At 48.9% G+C, this 25016-nt stretch overlaps 2 protein-coding genes across 2 annotated transcripts in view; both read left to right on the top strand.

Moving 5' to 3' along the window:
• Positions 1 to 25016, top strand: part of LOC140360019 (E3 ubiquitin/ISG15 ligase TRIM25-like) — a 441716-nt gene that overhangs the window by 254438 nt on the left and 162262 nt on the right. The gene's annotated exons all lie outside the window — the stretch shown is intronic.
• The window catches only part of lrch1 (leucine-rich repeats and calponin homology (CH) domain containing 1), a 76271-nt gene that overhangs the window by 30412 nt on the left and 20843 nt on the right, over positions 1 to 25016 (top strand). The window contains exons 3-15 of the mRNA XM_072445294.1: positions 1126 to 1252; positions 1357 to 1462; positions 4721 to 4857; positions 6117 to 6247; positions 7807 to 7894; positions 8129 to 8231; positions 10115 to 10236; positions 14990 to 15060; positions 15501 to 15584; positions 15753 to 15821; positions 15893 to 15923; positions 21557 to 21629; positions 22306 to 22413. Of these exons, the coding sequence (XP_072301395.1) occupies positions 1126 to 1252; positions 1357 to 1462; positions 4721 to 4857; positions 6117 to 6247; positions 7807 to 7894; positions 8129 to 8231; positions 10115 to 10236; positions 14990 to 15060; positions 15501 to 15584; positions 15753 to 15821; positions 15893 to 15923; positions 21557 to 21629; positions 22306 to 22413 (1250 nt within the window). The remainder of the gene's footprint in view (positions 1 to 1125; positions 1253 to 1356; positions 1463 to 4720; positions 4858 to 6116; positions 6248 to 7806; positions 7895 to 8128; positions 8232 to 10114; positions 10237 to 14989; positions 15061 to 15500; positions 15585 to 15752; positions 15822 to 15892; positions 15924 to 21556; positions 21630 to 22305; positions 22414 to 25016) is intronic.

Genomic DNA, 25016 nt, shown 5'->3' with positions numbered 1-25016 from the left:
TCCTCCCTCCTCTCCTCCTCTCCTCCTCTCCTCCTCTCCTCCTCTCCTCCCCTCTCCCCTCTCCCCTCTCCCCTCTCCCCTCTCCCCCTCTCTCATCTCTCATCTCTCATCTCTCATCTCTCCTCCTCCTCTCCTCCCTCCTCTCCTCGCTCCTCTCCTCCTCCTCTCCTCCTCTCCTCCTCACCTCCTCTCCTCCTCTCTTCTCCTCTCTCCTCTCTCCTCTCCTCTCCTCCTCCTCTCCTCCCTCCTCTCCTCCCTCCTCTCCTCGCTCCTCTCCTCCTCTCCTCCTCTCTCCTCGCTCCTCTCCTCCTCTCCTCCTCTCTCCTCTCCCCTCTCCTCCTCTCCTCCTCTCTTCTCCTCTCCTCTCTCCTCTCCTCCTCCTCTCATCCCTCCTCTCCTCGCTCCTCTCCTCCTCTCCTCCTCTCTCCTCTCCTCCTCTCTCCTCTCCTCCTCTCTTCTCCTCTCTTCTCCTCTCTCTCTCCTCTCCTCCTCTCCCCTCTCCCCTCTCCCCTCTCCCCCTCTCCCCCTCTCCCCCTCTCCCCCTCTCCCCCTCTCTCATCTCATCTCTCATCTCTCATCTCTCCTCCTCCTCTCCTCCCTCCTCTCCTCGCTCCTCTCCTCCTCCTCTCCTCCTCTCCTCCTCTCCTCCTCTCTTCTCCTCTCTCCTCTCTCCTCTCTCCTCTCCTCCTCTCCTCCTCCTCTCCTCCTCCTCTCCTCCTCCTCTCCTCTCCTCCCTCCTCTCCTCGCTCCTCTCCTCCTCTCCTCCTCCTCTCTTCTCCTCTCTCTCTCCTCTCCTCCTCTCTCCTCTCTCCTCTCCTCCTCTCCTTCTCTCTTCTCTCTTCTGTCTTCTCTCTCCTCCTCTCCCCTCTCCCCTCTCCCCTCTCCCCCTCTCCCCTCTCCCCTCTCCCCTCTCCCCTCTCCCCTCTCCCCTCTCCCCTCTCCCCCTCTCCCCTCTCCCCTCTCCCCTCTCCCCTCTCCCCTCTCCCCTCTCCCCATCTCTCATCCCTCCTCTCCTCCTCTCTCCTCTCCTCCTCTCCTCCTCTCTCCTCTCCTCCTCTCCTCCTCTCCTCCTCTCCTCCTCTCCTCCTCTCCCCTCTCTTTCCCCTCCCTCTCTTCTTGTTCCAGTCGGAACCAGTTGACGTGGTTGCCGGCGTGCCTCTGCAGTCTTCCTCTGCGAGTGCTGAACGCCGGGAACAACAAACTGGTCAATCTTCCTGAGGCCATCGGTCAGCTGCACGCGCTCATGGAGCTGGTGAGGAAATACTAAATACTAAATACTAAATACTAAATACTAAATACTGAATACTAAATACTGAATACTAAATACCTCTAAATACCTTGTGTGGTTGTGTTCAGGACGTGAGTTGTAATGAGATCACAGCTCTGCCTCGTCACATCAGACGCCTGAAGTCTCTGAGGGAACTCAACGTGCGGCGCAACCTGCTGTGTGTGCTGCCCGACGGTCAGTGCCTCTGAACACCAATACCACCTCTGAACACCACCTCCTCTGAACACCACCTCCTCTGAACACCACCTCCTCTGAACACCAACACCACCTCTGAACACCACCTCCTCTGAACACCACCACCTCTGAACACCACCACCTTTGAACACCACCACCTTTGAACACCACCTCTGAACACCACTACCACCTCCTCTGAACACCACCTCTGAACACCACTACCACCTCCTCTGAACACCACCACCTCTGAACACCACCACCTCTGAACACCACCACCTTTGAACACCACCACCTTTGAACACCACCTCTGAACACCACTACCACCTCCTCTGAACACCACCTCTGAACACCACTACCACCTCCTCTGAACACCACCTCCTCTGAACACCACCTCCTCTGAACACCACCTCCTCTGAACACCACCACCTTTGAACACCACCACCCCTGAACACCACCTCTGAACACCACCACCTTTGAACACCACCACCCCTGAACACCACCTCTGAACACCACTACCACCTCCTCTGAACACCACCTCTGAACACCACTACCACCTCCTCTGAACACCACCTCTGAACACCACTACCACCTCCTCTGAACACCACCTCCTCTGAACACCACCTCCTCTGAACACCACCTCCTCTGAACACCACCTCCTCTGAACACCACCACCTCTGAACACCACCACCTCTGAACACCACCACCTCCGAACACCACCACCACCTCTGAACACCACCACCTCTGAACACCACCACCACCCCTGAACACCACCTCTGAACACCACTACCACCTCCTCTGAACACCACCTCTGAACACCACCACCACCTCCTCTGAACACCACCACCTCCGAACACCACCACCACCTCTGAACACCACCTCTGAACACCACCTCTGAACACCACCACCACCTCTGAACACCACCACCACCACCTCTGAACACCACCACCACCTCTGAACAGCACCACCTCTGAACAGCACCACCACCACCTCTGAACACCACCACCACCACCTCTGAACACCACCTCTGAACAGCACCACCACCTCTGAACACCACCACCACCTCTGAACACCACCACCACCTCTGAACACCACCACCACCTCTGAACACCACCTCTGAACACCACCACCTCCTCTGAACACCACCTCTGAACAGCACCACCTCCTCTGAACACCACCTCTGAACACCACTACCACCTCCTCTGAACACCACCTCTGAACACCACCACCACCTCCTCTGAACACCACCACCTCCGAACACCACCACCACCTCTGAACACCACCTCTGAACACCACCTCTGAACACCACCACCACCACCTCTGAACACCACCTCTGAACACCACCACCACCTCTGAACACCACCACCTCCGAACACCACCACCACCTCTGAACACCACCTCTGAACACCACCTCTGAACACCACCACCACCACCTCTGAACACCACCTCTGAACACCACCACCACCTCTGAACACCACCAGTAGATTGTGAGGAACATAATATAAATAAGGAGCTTCAGAACGGCTCAGTGTTTCCATGTGCCTGATTATAGACCTCAATTCTATTACGTTTCTTCTCATTTACTAAATATAATGCATTTAACAGTCAATAATTAATCAAGAAATAATTGTAATTAAACACAATAAAGCCTAAAACATATTACAATTTATCTTATTGTCACATTTGTTGCACGACTAAAGGGATGTAACCATAACCTGATCACAGTGCTATACTTTTAGTTTTTGTTCACATATTTAGTTCATCTACTATGACAAGTTGGAGTTAAGATAAATATATAACATTTTTTGCTAAGAAAAGCTAATTTTTAAGGTGTTTAATTGTACTTCCTGTTTGTAATTGATGACGTCACAGTAGGATATTACCCAGTAAACACCCTTCTATTGTCCATTAAAAAACATTTGTCAAATAGAAATATATGAGAGCGACTTTATTTTGACTTTATTTTGTTGAATTAATATTTAGAGTCAAAAAGGTTGTTTCTTTGTGTAAATTCTGCATAAACTTTGACTGGAATGAGTGTCCCTGGTGTGATGTCACTTCCTGTATGAGAGTCCCTGGTGTGATGTCACTTCCTGTATGAGTGTCCCTGGTGTGATGTCACTTCCTGTATGAGAGTCCCTGGTGTGATGTCACTTCCTGTCCTTTTCTACACAGATTTTTTCCCACAAATACCTGCTCGAGTGGTATAAAACTAACATATGTACGAAAGGTATAAACACCCCTAATAAAGTCCAAATTAGACAATCATAAAAACTTGTCATGGGCACTTTCACTTTCACGACGCAATAATAATGATTTTACGATACGTGCGATATTCGATATATCGCTCATGATATATAGAGCAATTTTTCTTTATTAAACCACGACTTAAACAAACTTAAAATCAAACACACCTGATTTAATGATCAAAACGGTCATAACGTCAAATGTTTTGCTTAAACAAATTTAGACACAATTGTTGCGCATCACAAAATAATTAGGGAAATTTTACCAAAATGTCGACATATTGATACTGCAGCGCACGATATCGATACTGTCTCACCAAATTTAGAGTTACGATATATCAATATTTCGCACACACTTAAAAACAAATTCTGGACCGACATATCGGAAATTGGCCAAAATAGAAAAAAATGACATTCGCACTTCATTTCAAAATTTGACGGACAGTTTTGTTTTGTATGTGCCTTCATTCTATTTTCGTCAGATGTCTTTGGTTCTGATTTTTATCCCCTTTTCTCGCTCTGTTTATGGTCTGTTGTGTTTGTTTCTATATTTGGAAAAATAAAAAAGGAAGTATTCAAAGTTTCTAGCGGATTCCTCGCTCTCACAAACCCTTTGGCACAAGCGTCGCATCCCAAAAATACGAGACGTCCTTTAATGCACAATGTCTCATGTCACATCGGAGTTACTTGAGCCTGGGCTTGAAGGCACCGCGCCCACGTCTCCAAAAATACACCGAGCCACAAGCCACGGGGGTCAAACCCAAGTTAAAAACACAAGATTCAACCGCGACGCTGCGAAAGCACGCGATACATGCCCTTTAATGTCTTCAGTTAGATGGTAATACTTCAAATAATGTGAAAACCCAAGTGTTAGATCTGATTTTGGTGTTTATCAAAGACGCTGTGCACATACAGTATTTCATGTTTTGTCCTTTGTCATACTTTGTTACTCTTTCTTCTGTCGTTTCCTGAAGAACGCGTCTTGTTTGAGTCCGTTCTTGGTTTCTTTCCTCAGTCTTGTGCGAGTTGCCGTTGGTGAAGTTGGATTTCTCGTGTAACAAAGTGTCCACGATCCCAGTGTCGTACAGAAAAATGAGACAACTGCAGAGTCTGAACCTGGAGAACAATCCACTACAGAGTCCTCCTGCACAGGTACTACTACTGCGACCAGTGCTGCGTACTGCGACCAGTGCTGCGACCAGTGCTGCGTACTGCGACCAGTGCTGCGTACTGCGACCAGTGCTGCGTACTGCGACCAGTGCTGCGTACTGCGACCAGTGCTGCGTACTGCGACCAGTGCTGCGTACTGCGACCAGTGCTGCGTACTGCGACCAGTGCTGCGTACTGCGACCAGTGCTGCGTACTGCGACCAGTGTTGCGTACTGCGACCAGTACTGCGACCAGTGCTGCGTACTGCGACCAGTGCTGCGTACTGCGACCAGTGCTGCGTACTGCGACCAGTGCTGCGTACTGCGACCAGTGCTGCGTACTGCGACCAGTGCTGCGACCAGTGCTGCGACCAGTGCTGCGACCAGTGCTGCGACCAGTGCTGCGACCAGTGCTGCGACCAGTGCTGCGACCAGTGCTGCGACCAGTGCTGCGACCAGTGCTGCGTACTGCGACCAGTGCTGCGTACTGCGACCAGTGCTGCGTACTGCGACCAGTGCTGCGTACTGCGACCAGTGCTGCGTACTGCGACCAGTGCTGCGTACTGCGACCAGTGCTGCGTACTGCGACCAGTGCTGCGTACTGCGACCAGTGTTGCGTACTGCGACCAGTGTTGCGTACTGCGACCAGTGCTGCGACCAGTGTTGCGTACTGCGACCAGTGCTGCGACCAGTGCTGCGTACTGCGACCAGTGCTGCGACCAGTGTTGCGTACTGCGACCAGTGCTGCGACCAGTGTTGCGTACTGCGACCAGTGCTGCGACCAGTGTTGCGTACTGCGACCAGTGCCGCGACCAGTGCTGCGACTACTACCGCGACCAGTGCTGCGTACTGCGACCAGTGCTGCGACCAGTACTGCGACCAGTGCTGCGACCAGTGCTGCAACCAGTACCGCGACCAGTGCTGCGACCAGTGCTGCGACTACTACCGCGACCAGTACTGCGACCAGTACTGCGACCAGTGCTGCGACTACTACCGCGACCAGTACTGCGACCAGTACTGCGACCAGTGCTGCGACCAGTACTGCGACTACTACCGCGACCAGTGCTGCGACCAGTACTGCGACTACTACCGCGACCAGTGCTGCGACCACTAATGCAACCACTTCTTGCAGGACTACGCAGAGGCTTGAATGAACCTAACACAAGTTCATTTTAATGTCATTTAGCCGACACTCAAAGCTTTTCCTTCAGCGTCGTCTACATGATCCTGAATAACTCGCATCGCGGCGTTTGTCTGCTGCAGATCTGCCTCAAAGGTAAAGTGCACATCTTTAAGTACCTGAGTCTGGAGGCGTGTCACAGTGAGAAGATGCCCGACTCTCTGTTCCTGCCCAACATGGAGCGACTGGGTCTGTCGCGCCCAAACACGGGGAGGTAACCGCTTCTGTCACTGACCTATAACGTTTTAGGACTTAAGACAGATGCCAGCAGAGGGCACAATGACTCAAGGTCAAGGTCATTTATGCAACACATTTACAAGTTTAAATAAGGTTTAAAATGATCAGCAATCTTAGTGTCGGTATTTTGACCACAATGATACGCAATGATTATAAACTATTTTGATTGACACAAAATGTCACGTCACGCGCTGCAGTATTATTATTATTATTATTATTATTATTATTATTATTATTATTATTATTATTATTATTATTATTATTATTATTATTATTATTATTATTATTATTATTATTATTATTATTATTATTATTATTATTATTATTATTATTATTATGTATTACTGCAAGGTTCAAGGATACTTTGATACAGGTACATTTAGTTTAACAGTACAACGTGACTACAGGGCAGCACCAAATATCAAATGTAATTAAAATACACATAAAATTAACAGAAATTTGGCTCCTGGTGCTGGAACAAAGGTCCTTTTGCAGCTCGTGGAACCTCGGTGTTGTCGCGATAGATCGGTCTTTTGCTATATCAATACTTTCTATATTGTGCAGCCGTAATTAAAACCAATACATACTCAAACTAGTATCGGAACGCGAGAATTGTTGTTATTTTTGCGACCGGACGAATGGATAAAACGAGGAGAGCTGGAGCGCGTTGGGGCTGAAGTGAGAATGGTGAGCTCTGGATCTTCCTCTCGGGACGCAGAAACTAGAGCAGGACTATCTTTTTCCTCTGGCCCACTTCAGTCTCCTCGCGTCTGCGCCGGTGAAACCCACGCGCTTCAGGTTGAAACGGCGGGTTTGGACGCCGCCCGTGATCTTCTGCGTGAACGACAAACTGCCACGCCCTCTTGTATGAAATGTTTGGCCTTCCGAGTGCCACCGGATCCAAACCCGGTCTAGGTCAGAACTATTTCAGGTCGAAACCAGGGCTGAACCGTGTCTAAAATGGGACTATACTATTGCTTTACCAAGTCCAAACCAGGACTATCCCAAAAAATGTCAGAAATGTGGATTAAATTGACTCAAAATTCAACATATTATTGCAGGATTGAGGTGTCTCTGTACCACAATTTGAGAAACACCCGGCACAGTTTGGCATCGGACTTAACAATTCCAAATCATTTATCGGTAAAAATGACTTTAAAAGGACACGTATTTTGCATTATTTGTATCGTTATTGTCATTTAATCTTGCTTTTATTCCTTTGGCGTCTCGTGTTCTAGAACTGTGTGACTGTGTTGAGAATCACATGACTGTCTCTCCATCTGACGTTCCCTCGTCAGGATTTGTGTTAGCACTCCATCTACTGGCAGCAGCGGGAATTACCATGGGGGAAATGAACAAAAGCTAGCTTGCCCCGACGCTCAGAACGAGTCTGTCGATGATTTATGGAGTTAAAAAAAGGGCACATGAGGGTGTTTTTGTGAGTCTCAAGAGAAGACGATCTCGTAAACGGACGAATGAAGCGTGAACGAGGCCACGCCCAGTACGTTTCTGTGCTCACGTGTGTCTTGTTCCCAGTGTGGAGGACATGGAGCTGCACCGGAAGCTCGACTCGGACTCCGGAGTCGGCAGCGACAACGGAGACAAGAGGCTGTCGGCCACAGAGGTGAGGACAAAGACCGCCGCGTCCTGCTCGTCCTGGCCAAGTTCACGTTTTCGCTGATTTCAGAGATTTTTTGAAAGAAATCTCCAAACTTATGGAAGGGAGGGAGGGAGGGAGGGAGGGAGGAAGGAAGGGTGGGTGGGTAGGAGGGAGGAAGGAAGGAAGGAAGTCAAGTGTCTGAAAGTCTCTGTAAATATAATCCTGTGATGTCGTCTGAAACTGTTTCGTGTGTTTCAGCCGTCAGACGAGGAAAGTGCCAGTCTAAACGTCCCAATGAGCCACATCAGAGAAGAAGGTTTCAGCAAAGACGACTCCAGCGACCAACTCAGCTCCATCACAGGTTTGTGAAGAGGTCCTGCACATGAGGCCCTGCACACGTATGTGAAGAGGTCCTGCACATGAGGCCCTGCACACGTATGTGAAGAGGTCCTGCACATGAGGCCCTGCACACGTATGTGAAGAGGTCCTGCACATGAGGCCCTGCACACGTATGTGAAGAGGTCCTGCACATGAGGCCCTGCACACGTATGTGAAGAGGTCCTGCACATGAGGCCCTGCACACGTATGTGAAGAGGTCCTGCACATGAGGCCCTGCACACGTATGTGAAGAGGTCCTGCACATGAGGCCCTGCACACGTATGTGAAGAGGTCCTGCACATGAGGCCCTGCACACGTATGTGAAGAGGTCCTGCACATGAGGCCCTGCACACGTATGTGAAGAGGTCCTGCACATGAGGCCCTGCACACGTATGTGAAGAGGTCCTGCACATGAGGCCCTGCACACGTATGTGAAGAGGTCCTGCACATGAGGCCCTGCACACGTATGTGAAGAGGTCCTGCACATGAGGCCCTGCACACGTATGTGAAGAGGTCCTGCACATGAGGCCCTGCACACGTATGTGAAGAGGTCCTGCACATGAGGCCCTGCACACGTATGTGAAGAGGTCCTGCACATGAGGCCCTGCACACGTATGTGAAGAGGTCCTGCACATGAGGCCCTGCACACGTATGTGAAGAGGTCCTGCACATGAGGCCCTGCACACGTATGTGAAGAGGTCCTGCACATGAGGCCCTGCACACGTATGTGAAGAGGTCCTGCACATGAGGCCCTGCACACGTATGTGAAGAGGTCCTGCACATGAGGCCCTGCACACGTATGTGAAGAGGTCCTGCACATGAGGCCCTGCACACGTATGTGAAGAGGTCCTGCACATGAGGCCCTGCACACGTATGTGAAGAGGTCCTGCACATGAGGCCCTGCACACGTATGTGAAGAGGTCCTGCACATGAGGCCCTGCACACGTATGTGAAGAGGTCCTGCACATGAGGCCCTGCACACGTATGTGAAGAGGTCCTGCACACGTTTGTAAAGAGGTCCTGCACACGTTTGTGAAGAGGTCCTGCACACGTTTGTAAAGAGGTCCTGCACACGTTTGTAAAGAGGTCCTGCACACGTTTGTGAAGAGGTCCTGCACACGTTTGTAAAGAGGTCCTGCACACGTATGTGAAGAGGCGCTGCACACGTATGTGAAGAGGTCCTGCACATGAGGCCCTGCACACGTTTGTGAAGAGGTCCCGCACACGTATGTAAAGAGGCCCTGCACACGTATGTAAAGAGGTCCTGCACACGTATGTAAAGAGGCCCTGCACACGTATGTAAAGAGGCCCTGCACACGTATGTAAAGAGGTCCTGCACACGTATGTAAAGAGGCCCTGCACACATATGTAAAGAGGCCCTGCACACGTATGTAAAGAGGCCCTGCACACGTATGTAAAGAGGCCCTGCACACATATGTAAAGAGGCCCTGCACACGTATGTAAAGAGGCCCTGCACACGTATGTAAAGAGGCCCTGCACACGTATGTAAAGAGGCCCTGCACACGTATGTAAAGAGGCCCTGCACACGTATGTAAAGAGGCCCTGCACACGTATGTAAAGAGGCCCTGCACACGTTTGTGACTGGTTTTATTCCTGCTCAGGTTTGATGAGGCCGTTGTAGACTGAGGGGAGGTTGTTGCAGATTAAAGAACACGTTTTAAATCCTCAAAGCGCCTCAGAGTCGGCGTTTGTTTGTGTTTTAATTACATCTTTGACTCTTCTTCCAGATTTTGCTCCGAGGAAAACAACGATTTTAAAATAAATTGTTTTTGACTCGTCATTGCAAAGTAGTTAAGAGTATTTTCTTCGTATACACGCGAGTTTGACCTCGGGCTTTTCCTCCAGATCCAAACTCTGACTCGGCGCGTCTGATCGAGGAGAGTCCGACCGACGCCCCGGCCGACGCCCCGACCGACCACTTCTGCAGAGATTCCAGTTTGAGCTCCAGATTCGTCAACTACATCAAGGTAAACGGATCATTTTCACTCTTCACGAACGTTCAAACGCCCAAATGACATCTGCGAAAGGGGCGGAGCTTCAAACTCAAGCCACGCCCCACACTTCAAAAAGACGTCGGAATATTTAACTCTCGGCAGAAACGTGAACTTGAAGTCTCAGTTTGTGACGTCGATGCCTCTGTTAAAGCGCACTTTACCCTTTTGCTTTTTTTTTCTCGAATTTACGAAACGTTTCACGCTTGCGTTACCGCGCCGCGCTTTATACGGCGATAATAATCCAATCGAGATCTCGTTCCCGCGACGAATATGCCACTTGTGATTCGGTCATTTTGTTTTAAATCTGCGAAATGTGTGTTTAAACGTCTCGGTTGAGGCTCAAGTGTAAAATTAGCCCCAAAAAGTCCAGAAATGTTGCTTTACCTTTTGGCTTTCTGTCTCTTTTAACAGTTTGAATTATATTTCAATTTAGCGTATTCACTAAACTTTATGATCCTAACAATCGAACACTGGTGTTTCTCTTTCCTCCCTGAGCGGCGCTAAAATTGTGCGTTTTGAATATGTGAAAAAAAACAAAACCATTCCACATGACACTTTCCTAAACTAGAGAAATTCACTTGTTTTAGGCAAAAAAATAATATGGTGCAGTAACTGAATCAAGAAACCTTCAAATAAGCTTTATTTAGTTGAAATGTCTCTTTTGTCGAGATTTAAGTGAATAAATCTTGGTTAGATTTATTAATTTTGCAGTCTGTTTCAAGTTATTATTATTTTTTTAGACTTATACGTAATTTTATGACTAAATCTAGAGTGTGACGTTCCTCGACTGGAATATTTCGTCCTAGTTTTTGGTCAAAGTCATATTTTTGTGCAAAAAAAAAAAGAATCAAAACTGTGACTAAAACTGAATGAATTCATTGTGGACTTTTATGACTAAAAGTTAGAAATGATCGAAGGTAAAAGACGTGTTTGTTGCACTAAACGCTCTGATATTCTCGTCAATCGAGGCAAAACTCCAGCTGTTCCAAAAACGTGGATCATTTTATACGTTTTTGTGGATTCAGAATTGTAGAATTTCCCCACCGCGCGACAAATAAAGTTACGAGATCTTGGACTGAAAACTATTTTGTTTAGACTAAAATGACGTCAAAACCGAATTCAATGGCAATGAATCGAGATCAAATGGAAATCGTAAAGTCTGCGGTTTCTGAAGTGTCGTCATTTCCTCCACAAACAACAAAAGATCTGCACAAACATGTTCTTTTAACCGTTTGTCACTTCACATTTCAGTCTTTTTGGTCAAATTGCGTTCAAATTGTTGTTCAAACGTGAATCTAATCGCTCAGAAAAATCGCAATTACGCATTTTTCCCAAATCACGATTCGGTTCGACGTGAGCGATACGTCACCAATTTTTTTACCAACCAAATACGGTATTTCTCTGTAAAAAAAAAAAAACCTAAACGTTTCTGTGTCGCAAAAAAACCCAAACTGATTTATCACTACAGCTGCCCACGACATCGATACCGTTTCTCCAAATGTAGCGTCACGTTATCTCGGTATTTTGATATTTTAGCGCAATAGATGTGATGGTTTTAACCGTTTGTCAGTTCACATTTCAGTCTTTTTGGTCAATTTGTGTTAAATTTTTTTGTTAAAACTTGAATATAATCGCTAAGAAAAATCACAATTACGCATTTTTCCCAAATCATGGGGTCCTTCGCGATTCAGTTTGACGCGCGCAATAATCGAACGTTTCGCGCACGATACAATACGTCACAGATTTTTTTACAAACCAAATATGGAATTTCTCTGTAAAAAAAAAAAAAACATTTTCCGTGTCGCAAAAAAACCAAATCCCTGATATATCGCTACAGCTGCCCACGACATCGATACCGTTTCTCCAAATGTAGCGTCACGTTATATCAGTATTTTGATATTTTAGCGCAATAGATGTGATTCCTTTTAACCTGTTTGTCACGTCACATTTCAGTCTTTTTGGTCAATTTGCGTTCAAAATGTTGTTAAAACGTGAATCTAAACTAAAACCAAATGCCCAGAAAAATCGCAGTTACACATTTTTCCCAAATCGCGGGCTCGTTCACAATTCAGTGCGACGCGTGCGATAATCGAACGCTTCGCGCGCGATTCTCCGCGATACACAGATTTTTTTACAGACCAAATACGGTATATTTCTGTCAAACCGCATCCTGCACCAACACGAAACACCCCCCGATATATCGCGACAGCTGCCCACGACATCGATACCGTTTCTCCAAAATGTAGCGTCATGTTACGTCGGTATTTTGATATTTTAGCGCAGCACGTTCCAAGGAGCGCATCACTATCACCATGGAGACGAAAGGTTGCGTGGTGCATCTTTAAGTATAATTCGGGCTTGTGTCGGCCCACTTCCCTCCGCGTTAAACATTGATGCAGTAAATGTCCAGAGCCATAAATAATGCTACGCTAAGTGCTCTTACGCAACCTTGTTTTTGACGTTTTCTGCCTCGTTTTGCCGCCGCTTTTAGACGCCGAGAGCTTTGTTTTCATGCGAGCGCGTCCCGGAATGTCACTCTGCGTGCGTTTCTCACTGGCAGCCGCCGCGGACGCCCTTTTCGCCCTTTCCGCTCTTCCGTAGTCGCGTACCTTCGAGCAATGGGACGGAGACGAGGCCAAATAAGGAGTGAACGCGAGGAGGAGTTTTAATGGCGAAGGATGGAAAGGGCAGCCGCATTCACGTCGATTACTGCACTTCGATTGCATATTTATGTGCATGGAGTTAGGCACAGTGAGGGGGTGAAAGTGGGTTAAGCCGTGTGCCGCGGAGCCGGGCAGTGGCCGGTTTGAATCACGACTGAGCTCGTGTTTTTGTTGTGTTTTGAACGATCGAAAAGGGAGAATATTGAGTGTGGAACCGCTACTGTATCAAAAAAACAGACAAGAAACACGTTTAACAGGACACAATTCGGCCTTTTATGAAGCGTTTTAGAATTATATTGAGCTTTATCATAAGTAAAATAAGACCACAATGTTAAATAAAGAAGGTTATATAGGTTACATGTGCTTTGTGGATCTGGAGAAGGCTTTCGACCGTGTCCCTCGGGGTGTCCTTTGGGGGGTGCTCTGGGAGTACGGGGTCCGGGGCCCTTTGCTCAGGGCTGTCCGGTCCCTGTATGACCGGAGCAGGAGCTGTGTTCGCATTGCCGGCAGTAAGTCAGACCTGTTCCCAGTGCATGTTGGACTCCGCCAGGGCTGCCCTGTGTCACCGGTTCTGTTCATAGTTTTTATGGACAGAATTTCTAGGCGCAGTCAGGGGTCGGAGGGTGTGGTCAGGGGTCGGAGGGTGTGGTCAGGGGTCGGAGGGTGTGGTCAGGGGTCGGAGGGTGTGGTCAGGGGTCGGAGGGTGTGGTCAGGGGTCGGAGGCTGTGGTCAGGGGTCGGAGGGTGTCCGGTTTGGGGACCACAGGATCTCATCTCTGCTGTTTGCAGACGATGTTGTCCTGATGGCTCCATCAAACCCGGACCTGCAACATGCACTGGGACGGTTTGCAGCAGAGTGTGAAGTGGCTGGGATGAGAATCAGCTCCTCCAAATCCGAGGCCATGGTTCTCGACCGGAAAAAGGTGGCTTGCCCTCTCCAGGTGGGTGGGGAGTCCTTGCCCCAAGTGGAGGAGTTCAAGTATCTCGGGGTCTTGTTCACGAGTGAGGGAAGGATGGAGCGTGAGATCGACAGGCGGATCGGTGCAGCAGTGATGCAGTCGCTGCATCGGACTGTTGTGGTAAAGGGGGAGCTGAGCCGAAAGGCAAAGCTCTCTATTTACCGGTCGGTCTACGTTCCTACCCTCACCTATGGTCATGAGCTTTGGGTAGTGACCGAAAGAACAAGATCGCGGATACAAGCGGTCGAAATGAGTTTCCTCCGCCGTGTGGCTGTGCGCTCCCTTAGAGATAAGGTGAGGAGCTTGGCCACACGGGGGGAGCTCGGAGTAGAGCCGCTGCTCCTCCACGTCGAGAGGAGCCAGCTGAGGTGGCTCGGGCATCTGTTCCGGATGCCTCCTGGGCACCTCCCGCGGGAGGTGTTTCAGGCATGTCCCACCGGGAAGAGGCCCCGGGGAAGACCCAGGACACGCTCGAGAGACTATGTCTCTCGGCTGGCCTGGGAACGCCTTGGGATCCCCCCGGAGGAGTTGGAGGAAGTGTCTGGGGAGGAGGAAGTCTGAGAGTCCCTGCTCAGACTGCTGCCCCCGCGACCCGGCCCCGGATTAAGCGGCAGAAAATGGATGGATGGTTATATAATGTAGAGTTGAAAATTGCTTTCACTTTTACCTAAATACAGCATTTTTAACTATCATTGTGGTATTGAAATCGGTTTCGAGTATCGGTATTGACACTCGCTGCAACTAATAATTATTGTATTGCCTCGTCTTTGTTATAAAAAAGGTTGTGTTTTAGAGTCTGTTTAATCAATTAAGTTCAAATGTTGTATATGAAAACAACATTCACAATATTGTCTACATTTCAATATATGGCTCTCCTCAAGTCTGTGTCTTGTCCTCATCAAAGTTCATGAAAAAACTTGGTAGAGTTCATTTGTTTTCCTGTTGATTCTGTAAAAATGTGCCGTTCCAGTGAGTAACAGAGGCCCTTTTGTCCGAGCAGCGACGGCGGTAACGTCTCAGCAGATCAGCCAATCACGGCGCAGGGTTGTGGTCATGTGATTCTGCAGCTGGACCTGGTTTGTTCATGTTTACGGTTTGTTTTTAGGGCCGAACGGCAGCGGACTTCGACGAGCCGCTGAGGATCGAAGAGGACGGTCACTGGACGCCTGAGCAAACGTGAGCTTTATGTCATATCTTTATTTACATGTTGTTTTGTCTAATATTGTGAGACGTTTCAAGTCTAAAGTCCCTGTTTGGTCTAATATTTTGAGATGTTTCAGGTCTAAAGTTCCTGTTTTGTCTAATATTTTGAGATGTTTCAAGTCTAAAGTCTCTGTTTGGTCTAATATTGTGAGACATTTCAGGTCTAAAGTCCCTGTTTGGTCTAATATTGTGAGACGTTTCAGGTCTAAAGTCCCTGTTTGGTCTAATATTGTGAGACGTTTCAGGTCTAAAGTCCCTGTTTGGTCTAATATTGTGAGACGTTTCAGGTCTAAAGTCCCTGTTTGGTCTAATATTGTGAGACGTTTCAGGTCTAAAGTCCCTGTTTGGTCTAATATTGTGAGACGTTTCAGGTCTAAAGTCCCTGTTTGGTCTAATATTGTGAGACGTTTCAGGTCTAAAGTCCCTAGCACGGAGCTTCACATCGACATCATTCATCAGCTGAAGGAGGCTGTGGAGCTGCTGCAAGATCCAATCAGGTCTTTCATTTTAGTCCTTTTTTAGCCCTATAATTTAATCCTGGTTCAGTCTAAACTCTAGTCTGGTTTAGTGCAGGTTTAATACAGGATTAAATAAACGTCACTAGGTTGCATTTAGATAATCATATAATTCCTTTTAAAATAGTTTTGAGTGATCTTTGTGTCCAGAGCCAGCACGGAGCTATCAGGTGTGCAGCTTTATCCTGTCGACATGGTAACCATCGACGAGGCGCGCAAGTAAGAATTTATATTATTCCAAAATCAAATGAGTTCATGGTAATTCTCTGACTCTGTTTGTGTGTTTCCAGTGGACAGGAGAGTGACCGCACCGCACCAAAGGTACACACTCACTTTAAGTACCTTTTAAGTCCACTTTAAGTCACTTTAAGTCACTTTAAGTCCACTTTAAGTCCACTTTAAGTCACTTTAAGTCCACTTTAAGTCCACTTTAAGTCCACTTTAAGTCCACTTTAAGTCCACTTTAAGTCCACTTTGATGACCGACTCTTTCATATTCAGGGTGTGAGGGAGGGTGTGAGGCCCTGGCGTAAGGCCCTGGCGTAAGGCCCTGGCGTGAGGCCCTGGCGTGAGGCCCTGGCGTGAGGCCCTCACTTTTATGGAGTATTTCATTGTATAATAACTGTAAAAAAATAAAGGTTTCTACTTCGGATTTCGACTCCCACGGGTTCTTTTTGGAACGTAACCCCCGCGATAAACGAGGGATCACTGTACGGGGCAAAATGAAGACAGAGAAAGACAGTTCGAGTTGACTCATAAAATACTGAAATCTACAGGAGACGAGCGATGTGATGTGCTCCGTCGCGCTAATAAACAAACGCACGTGTGTGTTGTATCAGTCCACACGGGGGAGTGGCATGTGCACGGGGGAGTGGCATGTGCACGGGGGAGTGGCATGTGCACGGGGGAGTGGCATGTGCACGGGGGAGTGGCATGTGCACGGGGGAGTGGCATGTGCACGGGGGAGTGGCATGTGCACGGGGGAGTGGCATGTGCACCGGGGAGTGGCATGCGCACTTCCGCCTGAGTTCTCAAATCGCCGAAAAATCGTCCATTGCACCTTTAATTTTGTCTTTTACAACCTTTTTTTAATTTCTGAAACACGACGTCCAAACTTAAGGTCACGAGCTGGTTCAAAGGTCAATAACACAGATGAAGCAGAACTATGTGTATTTGAATGGATGAAGGGTGTAAACGTGTGGACCTCCTCAGTAGTGGACCTCCTCAGTAGTGGACCTCCTCAGTAGTGGGCCTCCTCAGTAGTGGACCTCCGGACCTCCTCAGTAGTGTAGTGGGCCTCCTCAGTAGTGGACCTCCTCAGTAGTGGGCCTCCTCAGTAGTGGGCCTCCTCAGTAGTGGACCTCCGGACCTCCTCAGTAGTGTAGTGGGCCTCCTCAGTAGTGGGCCTCCTCAGTAGTGGACCTCCTCAGTAGTGGACCTCCTCAGTAGTGGGCCTCCTCAGTAGTGGGCCTCCTCAGTAGTGGACCTCCTCAGTAGTGGGCCTCCTCAGTAGTGGGCCTCCTCAGTAGTGGACCTCCTCAGTAGTGGGCCTCCTCAGTAGTGGGCCTCCTCAGTAGTGGACCTCCTCAGTAGTGGACCTCCTCAGTAGTGGACCTCCGGACCTCCTCAGTAGTGTAGTGGGCCTCCTCAGTAGTGGGCCTCCTCAGTAGTGGGCCTCCTCAGTAGTGGGCCTCCTCAGTAGTGGGCCTCCTCAGTAGTGGGCCTCCTCAGTGGTGGGCCTCCTCAGTAGTGGGCCTCCTAAGTAGTGGGCCTCCTCAGTAGTGGGCCTCCTCAGTAGTGGACCTCCTCAGTAGTGGACCTCCTCAGTAGTGGACCTCCTCAGTAGTGGGCCTCCTCAGTAGTGGGCCTCCTCAGTAGTGGACCTCCTCAGTAGTAGGCCTCCTCAGTAGTGGTGGGCCTCCTCAGTAGTGGTGGGCCTCCTCAGTAGTGGTGGGCCTCCTCAGTAGTGGTGGGCCTCCTCAGTAGTGGACCTCCTCAGTGGTGGGCCTCCTCAGTAGTGGGCCTCCTCAGTAGTGGGCCTCCTCAGTAGTGGGCCTCCTCAGTAGTGGACCTCCTCAGTAGTGGACCTCCGGACCTCCTCAGTAGTGGGCCTCCTCAGTAGTGGGCCTCCTCAGTAGTGGGCCTCCTCAGTAGTGGGCCTCCTCAGTAGTGGACCTCCGGACCTCCTCAGTAGTGTAGTGGGCCTCCTCAGTAGTGGACCTCCTCAGTAGTGGGCCTCCTCAGTAGTGGGCCTCCTCAGTAGTGGACCTCCGGACCTCCTCAGTAGTGTAGTGGGCCTCCTCAGTAGTGGGCCTCCTCAGTAGTGGACCTCCTCAGTAGTGGACCTCCTCAGTAGTGGGCCTCCTCAGTAGTGGGCCTCCTCAGTAGTCGATCTCAGTAGTGGGCCTCAGTAGTGGGCCTCCTCAGTAGTGGTGGGCCTCCTCAGTAGTGGTGGGCCTCCTCAGTAGTGGTGGGCCTCCTCAGTGGTGGACCTCCTCAGTAGTGTAGTGGGCCTCCTCAGTAGTGGACCTCCTCAGTAGTGGGCCTCCTCAGTAGTGGACCTCCTCAGTAGTGGACCTCCTCAGTAGTGGAACTCCGGACCTCCTCAGTAGTGTAGTGGACCTCCTCAGTAGTGGGCCTCCTCAGTAGTGGGCCTCCTCAGTAGTGGGCCTCCTCAGTAGTGGACCTCCGGACCTCCTCAGTAGTGTAGTGGACCTCCTCAGTAGTGGACCTCCGGACCTCCTCAGTAGTGTAGTGGACCTCCTCAGTAGTGTAGTGGACCTCCTCAGTAGTGGACCTCCTCAGTAGTGGGCCTCCTCAGTAGTGGACCTCCTCAGTAGTCGATCTCAGTAGTGGGCCTCCTCAGTAGTGGGCCTCCTCAGTAGTGGGCCTCCTCAGTAGTGGACCTCCTCAGTAGTGGACCTCCAGACCTCCTCAGTAGTGTAGTGGACCTCCTCAGTAGTGGGCCTCCTCAGTAGTGGTGGACCTCCTCAGTAGTGGACCTCCTCAGTGGTGGGCCTCCTCAGTAGTGGTGGACCTCCTCAGTAGTGGGCCTCCTCAGTAGTGGTGGACCTCCTCAGTAGTGGTGGACCTCCTCAGTAGTGGACCTCCTCAGTGGTGGGCCTCCTCAGTGGTGGGCCTCCTCAGTGGTGGGTCTCCTCAGTAGTGGACCTCCTCAGTAGTGTAGTGGACCTCCTCAATAGTGGGCCTCCTCAGTAGTGGACCTCCTCAGTAGTGGACCTCCTCAGTAGTGGACCTCCGGACCTCCTCAGTAGTGTAGTGGGCCTCCTCAGTAGTGGGCCTCCTCAGTAGTGGGCCTCCTCAGTAGTGGGCCTCCTCAGTAGTGGGCCTCCTCAGTAGTGGGCCTCCTCAGTAGTGGACCTCCGGACCTCCTCAGTAGTGGACCTCCGGACCTCCTCAGTAGTGGGCCTCCTCAGTAGTGGGCCTCCTCAGTAGTCGATCTCAGTAGTGGGCCTCCTCAGTAGTGGGCCTCCTCAGTAGTGGTGGGCCTCCTCAGTAGTGGTGGGCCTCCTCAGTAGTGGTGGGCCTCCTCAGTAGTGAACCTCCTCAGTAGTGGACCTCCTCAGTAGTGGACCTCCGGACCTCCTCAGTAGTGGTGGGCCTCCTCAGTAGTGGACCTCCTCAGTAGTGGACCTCCTCAGTAGTGGACCTCCTCAGTAGTGGACCTCCGGACCTCCTCAGTAGTGGACCTCCGGACCTCCTCAGTAGTGGGCCTCCTCAGTAGTGGGCCTCCTCAGTAGTGGACCTCCTCAGTAGTCGATCTCAGTAGTGGGCCTCCTCAGTAGTGGTGGGCCTCCTCAGTAGTGGTGGGCCTCCTCAGTAGTGGTGGGCCTCCTCAGTAGTGGTGGGCCTCCTCAGTAGTGAACCTCCTCAGTAGTGGACCTCCTCAGTAGTGGACCTCCGGACCTCCTCAGTAGTGTAGTGGGCCTCCTCAGTAGTGGGCCTCCTCAGTAGTGGGCCTCCTAAGTAGTGGGCCTCCTCAGTAGTGGGCCTCCTCAGTAGTGGACCTCCTCAGTAGTGGGCCTCCTCAGTAGTGGGCCTCCTCAGTAGTGGGCCTCCTCAGTAGTGGGCCTCCTCAGTAGTCGACCTCCTCAGTAGTCGATCTCAGTAGTGGGCCTCCTCAGTAGTGGTGGGCCTCCTCAGTAGTGGTGGGCCTCCTCAGTAGTGGTGGGCCTCCTCAGTAGTGGTGGGCCTCCTCAGTGGTGGACCTCCTCAGTAGTGGTGGGCCTCCTCAGTAGTGGGCCTCCTCAGTAGTGGACCTCCTCAGTGGTGGGCCTCCTCAGTAGTGGGCCTCCTCAGTAGTCGACCTCCTCAGTAGTCGATCTCAGTAGTGGGCCTCCTCAGTAGTGGTGGGCCTCCTCAGTAGTGGTGGGCCTCCTCAGTAGTGGTGGGCCTCCTCAGTAGTGGTGGGCCTCCTCAGTGGTGGACCTCCTCAGTAGTGGTGGGCCTCCTCAGTAGTGGTGGGCCTCCTCAGTAGTGGGCCTCCTCAGTAGTGGACCTCCTCAGTGGTGGGCCTCCTCAGTAGTGGACCTCCTCAGTAGTGGACCTCCTCAGTAGTGGGCCTCCTCAGTAGTGGACCTCCTCAGTAGTGGGCCTCCTCAGTAGTGGGCCTCCTCAGTAGTGGACCTCCTCAGTAGTGGACCTCCTCAGTAGTGGGCCTCCTCAGTAGTGGACCTCCTCAGTAGTGGGCCTCCTCAGTAGTGGGCCTCCTCAGTAGTGGGCCTCCTCAGTAGTGGGCCTCCTCAGTAGTGACTCTTCCACAGAGAAGTGTTCTTGTGTAGATGACCACATTGGCTCCTGTAGAGTTCCTTGTTAAGACTCGAGAGATTGAATAAAGCTGTGGTGCGTTCAAAGCCGCTCGCGGATCCCGGCGTCTTCTGCGAGTTCCAGCAGACGAGGCGGATGATTCTAGAGAAGGCCCGGCGCGCCTCCCAGAATGCACTGCGGCAGTATCAGGCCCATGTGTCCTCGAAGGTAAAGGACGCAGAGCCGTAGAAGAGGACTCTCGAGTCTGCGTCCGACAGCGCTTTGATCCACTTAAACGTTCACATGTGACGTTTCAGCCATGCGAACCAAGTGGCGTCTGTGTCCCGGGGCTTTTGTCCATTTAACGTCTCGTGCGTTGGGAAAACGTGTCGCTTTTCTGTTTAAACGCTGTGTCCTGTGATATGTGTGCCGTCAATTAAGGTGGAATGAAGTAAAAGTACAGGAGTAAAACAAATACTTAAGTAAAAGTGTCACATATAATAAAAATCTGCTTAATTCATAGGTTTTATTTTTTTGAATTAGATTTAGTCGCCATTTTTTGACCCCACTAAATGTCTGTTGATCATTATTTATGATGGGCGCAATTTCGATTAAACGGAACTGTACTTTCACTCTTATTTCACACGTTGTTGAATTATGTAAATGTTTGCATAAACGGGGAAAACATGAATAAAGTGATTTCATTCAAAGATTTTGAGGATAACAAAGAAAAAAAACTAGGACAAATGGACTTACTTAAAGGGACGGTGCCTGATTTTGACTGTTTTGAACCATGAAAAACAGAACTAGGTCCAGTCTCTTACGTTAGCTTTGTCATCCTGCGTAAAGCTAACAAACATTAGCATGCTAACGCCTCACTTCCTGCTTCTCTGAGAATAAAACACTTCCTATTTAGATGCAGAGAAAGTGCCGTGGTCTCATTTTCACCTGAACAGACGCGTTTATGACAAATTTGTACTGGAATAAAGCAGATTTGACTTTATTACATGCAAAACAAATCTGGCACATGAAGAAGTTCTGTTTCTTGTTGACGTTTTAATACATTAAAAGTCCGGTGCAGCGCCTTTTGATTTAAATTTCTACTTCTACTACTTTTATATCCTTTATATTCCTTAAAAACTATTCTTTTATTTTGCTTACCGTTTTTTCATTTCATTCTTCCTCCAGAGAAATGAGAGATTTCCAGTCAGTGGTCCTCCGTCTTTCTCCAACGCGACTTTTGGTCTCAAACCTCGCTCAGGTGAGTCCAACGCGATCATTTTAAGCTTTTACTTTGAAAGAACTCCCTAAAATCATCCCCCACGTGTCCAGTTTATTCACATTTAGCTATTACCAAAACTCCATTTACCCTTTTATAAATGTCAAAACAACACTACAACCCCCCCAGTCGTCATCGCTTCTGAACCGCTAGCATCCATTTTAGCCTGTGTCGCTAACCGTACGTAAAAGTCCCGCTAACTGCTAACAGTGCTAACATGTTGTATTTGAATGTGCCGCCGCTAATAACGATTTTGTTTTTGTGCTGTGTTTGTCCCGTGTTTGTCGTCCCTTGCATTCCACCCACACATTTCTTGTCTTTTAAACGTTCCCGATGCATGCAAATGTTGGTTTGAATCCACTTTTATGCTAATTTATTTACATAATCGGGTCACTTTTGGTGTTTGTTGGTCTCCTGGACGCGCTTGCTCTTGGTTTTCCCCTTTCACGACCGCACACTGCGCCCCCTTCTGGCGACACTTGCCTGCTCACATCTCGTCTGAATCTGTTTTCACGGTGTGGTTTTTTGGCCCGATCACGTGACACCCCCCCCGATTGCCTTCTCTGTGACCGCACCCCTTTTAAAAACACACCCCTCCCACTTTGTATGTGTGTGTGTGTGTCGTCGCCCGGCGTCTCCGTCCAACTTCCCGGTTCAGCCCCGCCCTCCATGCCTTGCTCTCCGCCCCCCCGCTGCCCTGACTCTTCCCACCTCTCACAGGACACGCCCCCTTACAGAGACCGTGGCAGCATGGACATTCACAGTGGTAGGTTTCTGCACAACGCTAAAGCCAAGGCTCACCACAACAGCAAACATTCTCACTGTTCTTTTCAGCACAGGGAGTCTCTGAAAGTCTCTGAAAGTCTCTGAAAGTCTAGAAGTACTTCGACACTAGGGGTACTTTGACACTAGGGGTACTTCGACACTAGAAGTACTTCGACACTAGAAGTACTTCGACACTAGAAGTACTTCGACACTAGAAGTACTTCGACACTAGATGTACGTGGACACTAGAAGTACGTGGACACTAGAAGTACGTGGACACTAGAAGTACGTGAACACTAGAAGTACTTTGACACTAGAAGTACTTTGACACTAGAAGTACTTTGACACTAGAAGTACTTTGACACTAGAAGTACTTTGACACTAGAAGTACTTTGACACTAGAAGTACTTTGACACTAGATATACTTCGACACTAGGGGTACGTGGACACTAGAAGTACGTCGACATTAGAAGTATCTCGACACTAGAAGTACCTCGACACTAGAAGTACTTTGACACTAGAAGTACTTTGACACTAGAAGTACTTTGACACTAGAAGTACTTTCACACTAGACATACTTCGACACTAGGGGTACGTGGACACTAGAAGTACTTCCACACTAGATGTACGTGGACACTAGAAGTACCTCGACACTAGAAGTACGTCGACATTAGAAGTACGTCGACATTAGAAGTACGTCGACATTAGAAGTACGTCGACATTAGAAGTACCTCGACATTAGAAGTACCTCGACACTAGAAGTACGTCGACACTAGAAGTACGTCGACATTAGAAGTACGTCGACATTAGAAGTACGTCGACATTAGAAGTACCTCGACACTAGAAGTACGTGGACACTAGAAGTACGTGGACACTAGAAGTACGTGGACACTAGAAGTACGTGGACACTAGAAGTACGTGGACACTAGAAGTACGTGGACACTAGAAGTACGTGGACACTAGAAGTACCTCGACACTAGAAGTACCTCGACACTAGAAGTACCTCGACACTAGAAGTACCTCGACACTAGAAGTACCTCGACACTAGAAGTACGTCGACATTAGAAGTATCTCGACACTAGAAGTACCTCGACACTAGAAGTACCTCGACACTAGAAGTACGTCGACACTAGAAGTACGTCGACACTAGAAGTACTTTGACACTAGAAGTACTTTGACACTAGGGGTACTTCGACACTAGAAGTACTTCGACACTAGAAGTACTTCGACACTAGATGTACGTGGACACTAGAAGTACGTGGACACTAGAAGTACGTGGACACTAGAAGTACGTGAACACTAGAAGTACTTTGACACTAGAAGTACTTTGACACTAGAAGTACTTTGACACTAGAAGTACTTTGACACTAGAAGTACTTTGACACTAGAAGTACTTTCACACTAGAAGTACTTTGACACTAGAAGTACTTTGACACTAGATATACTTCGACACTAGGGGTACGTGGACACTAGAAGTACGTCGACATTAGAAGTATCTCGACACTAGAAGTACCTCGACACTAGAAGTACTTTGACACTAGAAGTACTTTGACACTAGAAGTACTTTGACACTAGAAGTACTTTCACACTAGACATACTTCGACACTAGGGGTACGTGGACACTAGAAGTACTTCCACACTAGATGTACGTGGACACTAGAAGTACCTCGACACTAGAAGTACGTCGACATTAGAAGTACGTCGACATTAGAAGTACGTCGACATTAGAAGTACGTCGACATTAGAAGTACCTCGACATTAGAAGTACCTCGACACTAGAAGTACCTCGACACTAGAAGTACGTCGACATTAGAAGTACGTCGACATTAGAAGTACGTCGACATTAGAAGTACCTCGACACTAGAAGTACCTCGACACTAGAAGTACGTGGACACTAGAAGTACGTGGACACTAGAAGTACGTGGACACTAGAAGTACGTGGACACTAGAAGTACCTCGACACTAGAAGTACCTCGACACTAGAAGTACCTCGACACTAGAAGTACCTCGACACTAGAAGTACGTTCTTCACGGCGTTGCGTTTGCCTGTGGTCTCATAAACGGCACTCGCAGCTCTGAATGTGTCGTCTGAAAACGTCTTAACGACAGAAAACATGAGACGAGACGCTGAAAAAGCTCTAAGGGACAGACTAAGGGACTCTAAGGTGATAATCTAGAAATGTATGACAACAGATAATTATGTAACTATTAACATTAGTTAGTTAAATCTGACACTGCAAAAATACAATCCAGCACTAGAGCTGAAACTACTTATGATTTTAGTCCATTTTATATACAAAAATAAAACATGTGTATACTTTTTTATGTATATTTATATCTATTTATGTATATTAAGACTTTTTAAAAACATTATCAGCCAAATAAATGTTGAAATATGGGACTGAAGGAGAATATTTATGAATAAAGTGTATTATTAACCTGTTACCACCCACCTGTCCGCCGGCGAGCATTTTCTATATCTCAAATATTCTCTTACATCATCACTTTTATTTCCGTGGTCAATACCAGCAAGCCATACATCATTTTAAAGCTTATTTTCTCAACAAAACTAACATGTCATTGATTGAATAATATGCCCCAATA

This window comes from Eucyclogobius newberryi, unplaced genomic scaffold (assembly GCF_026437365.1).
Source record: "Eucyclogobius newberryi isolate DKJ021-1_F unplaced genomic scaffold, fEucNew1.0.hap1 SCAF_14, whole genome shotgun sequence".
NCBI classification, from domain to species: domain Eukaryota; kingdom Metazoa; phylum Chordata; class Actinopteri; order Gobiiformes; family Gobiidae; genus Eucyclogobius; species Eucyclogobius newberryi.
This window is presented reverse-complemented; position numbering and strand designations above follow the sequence as displayed.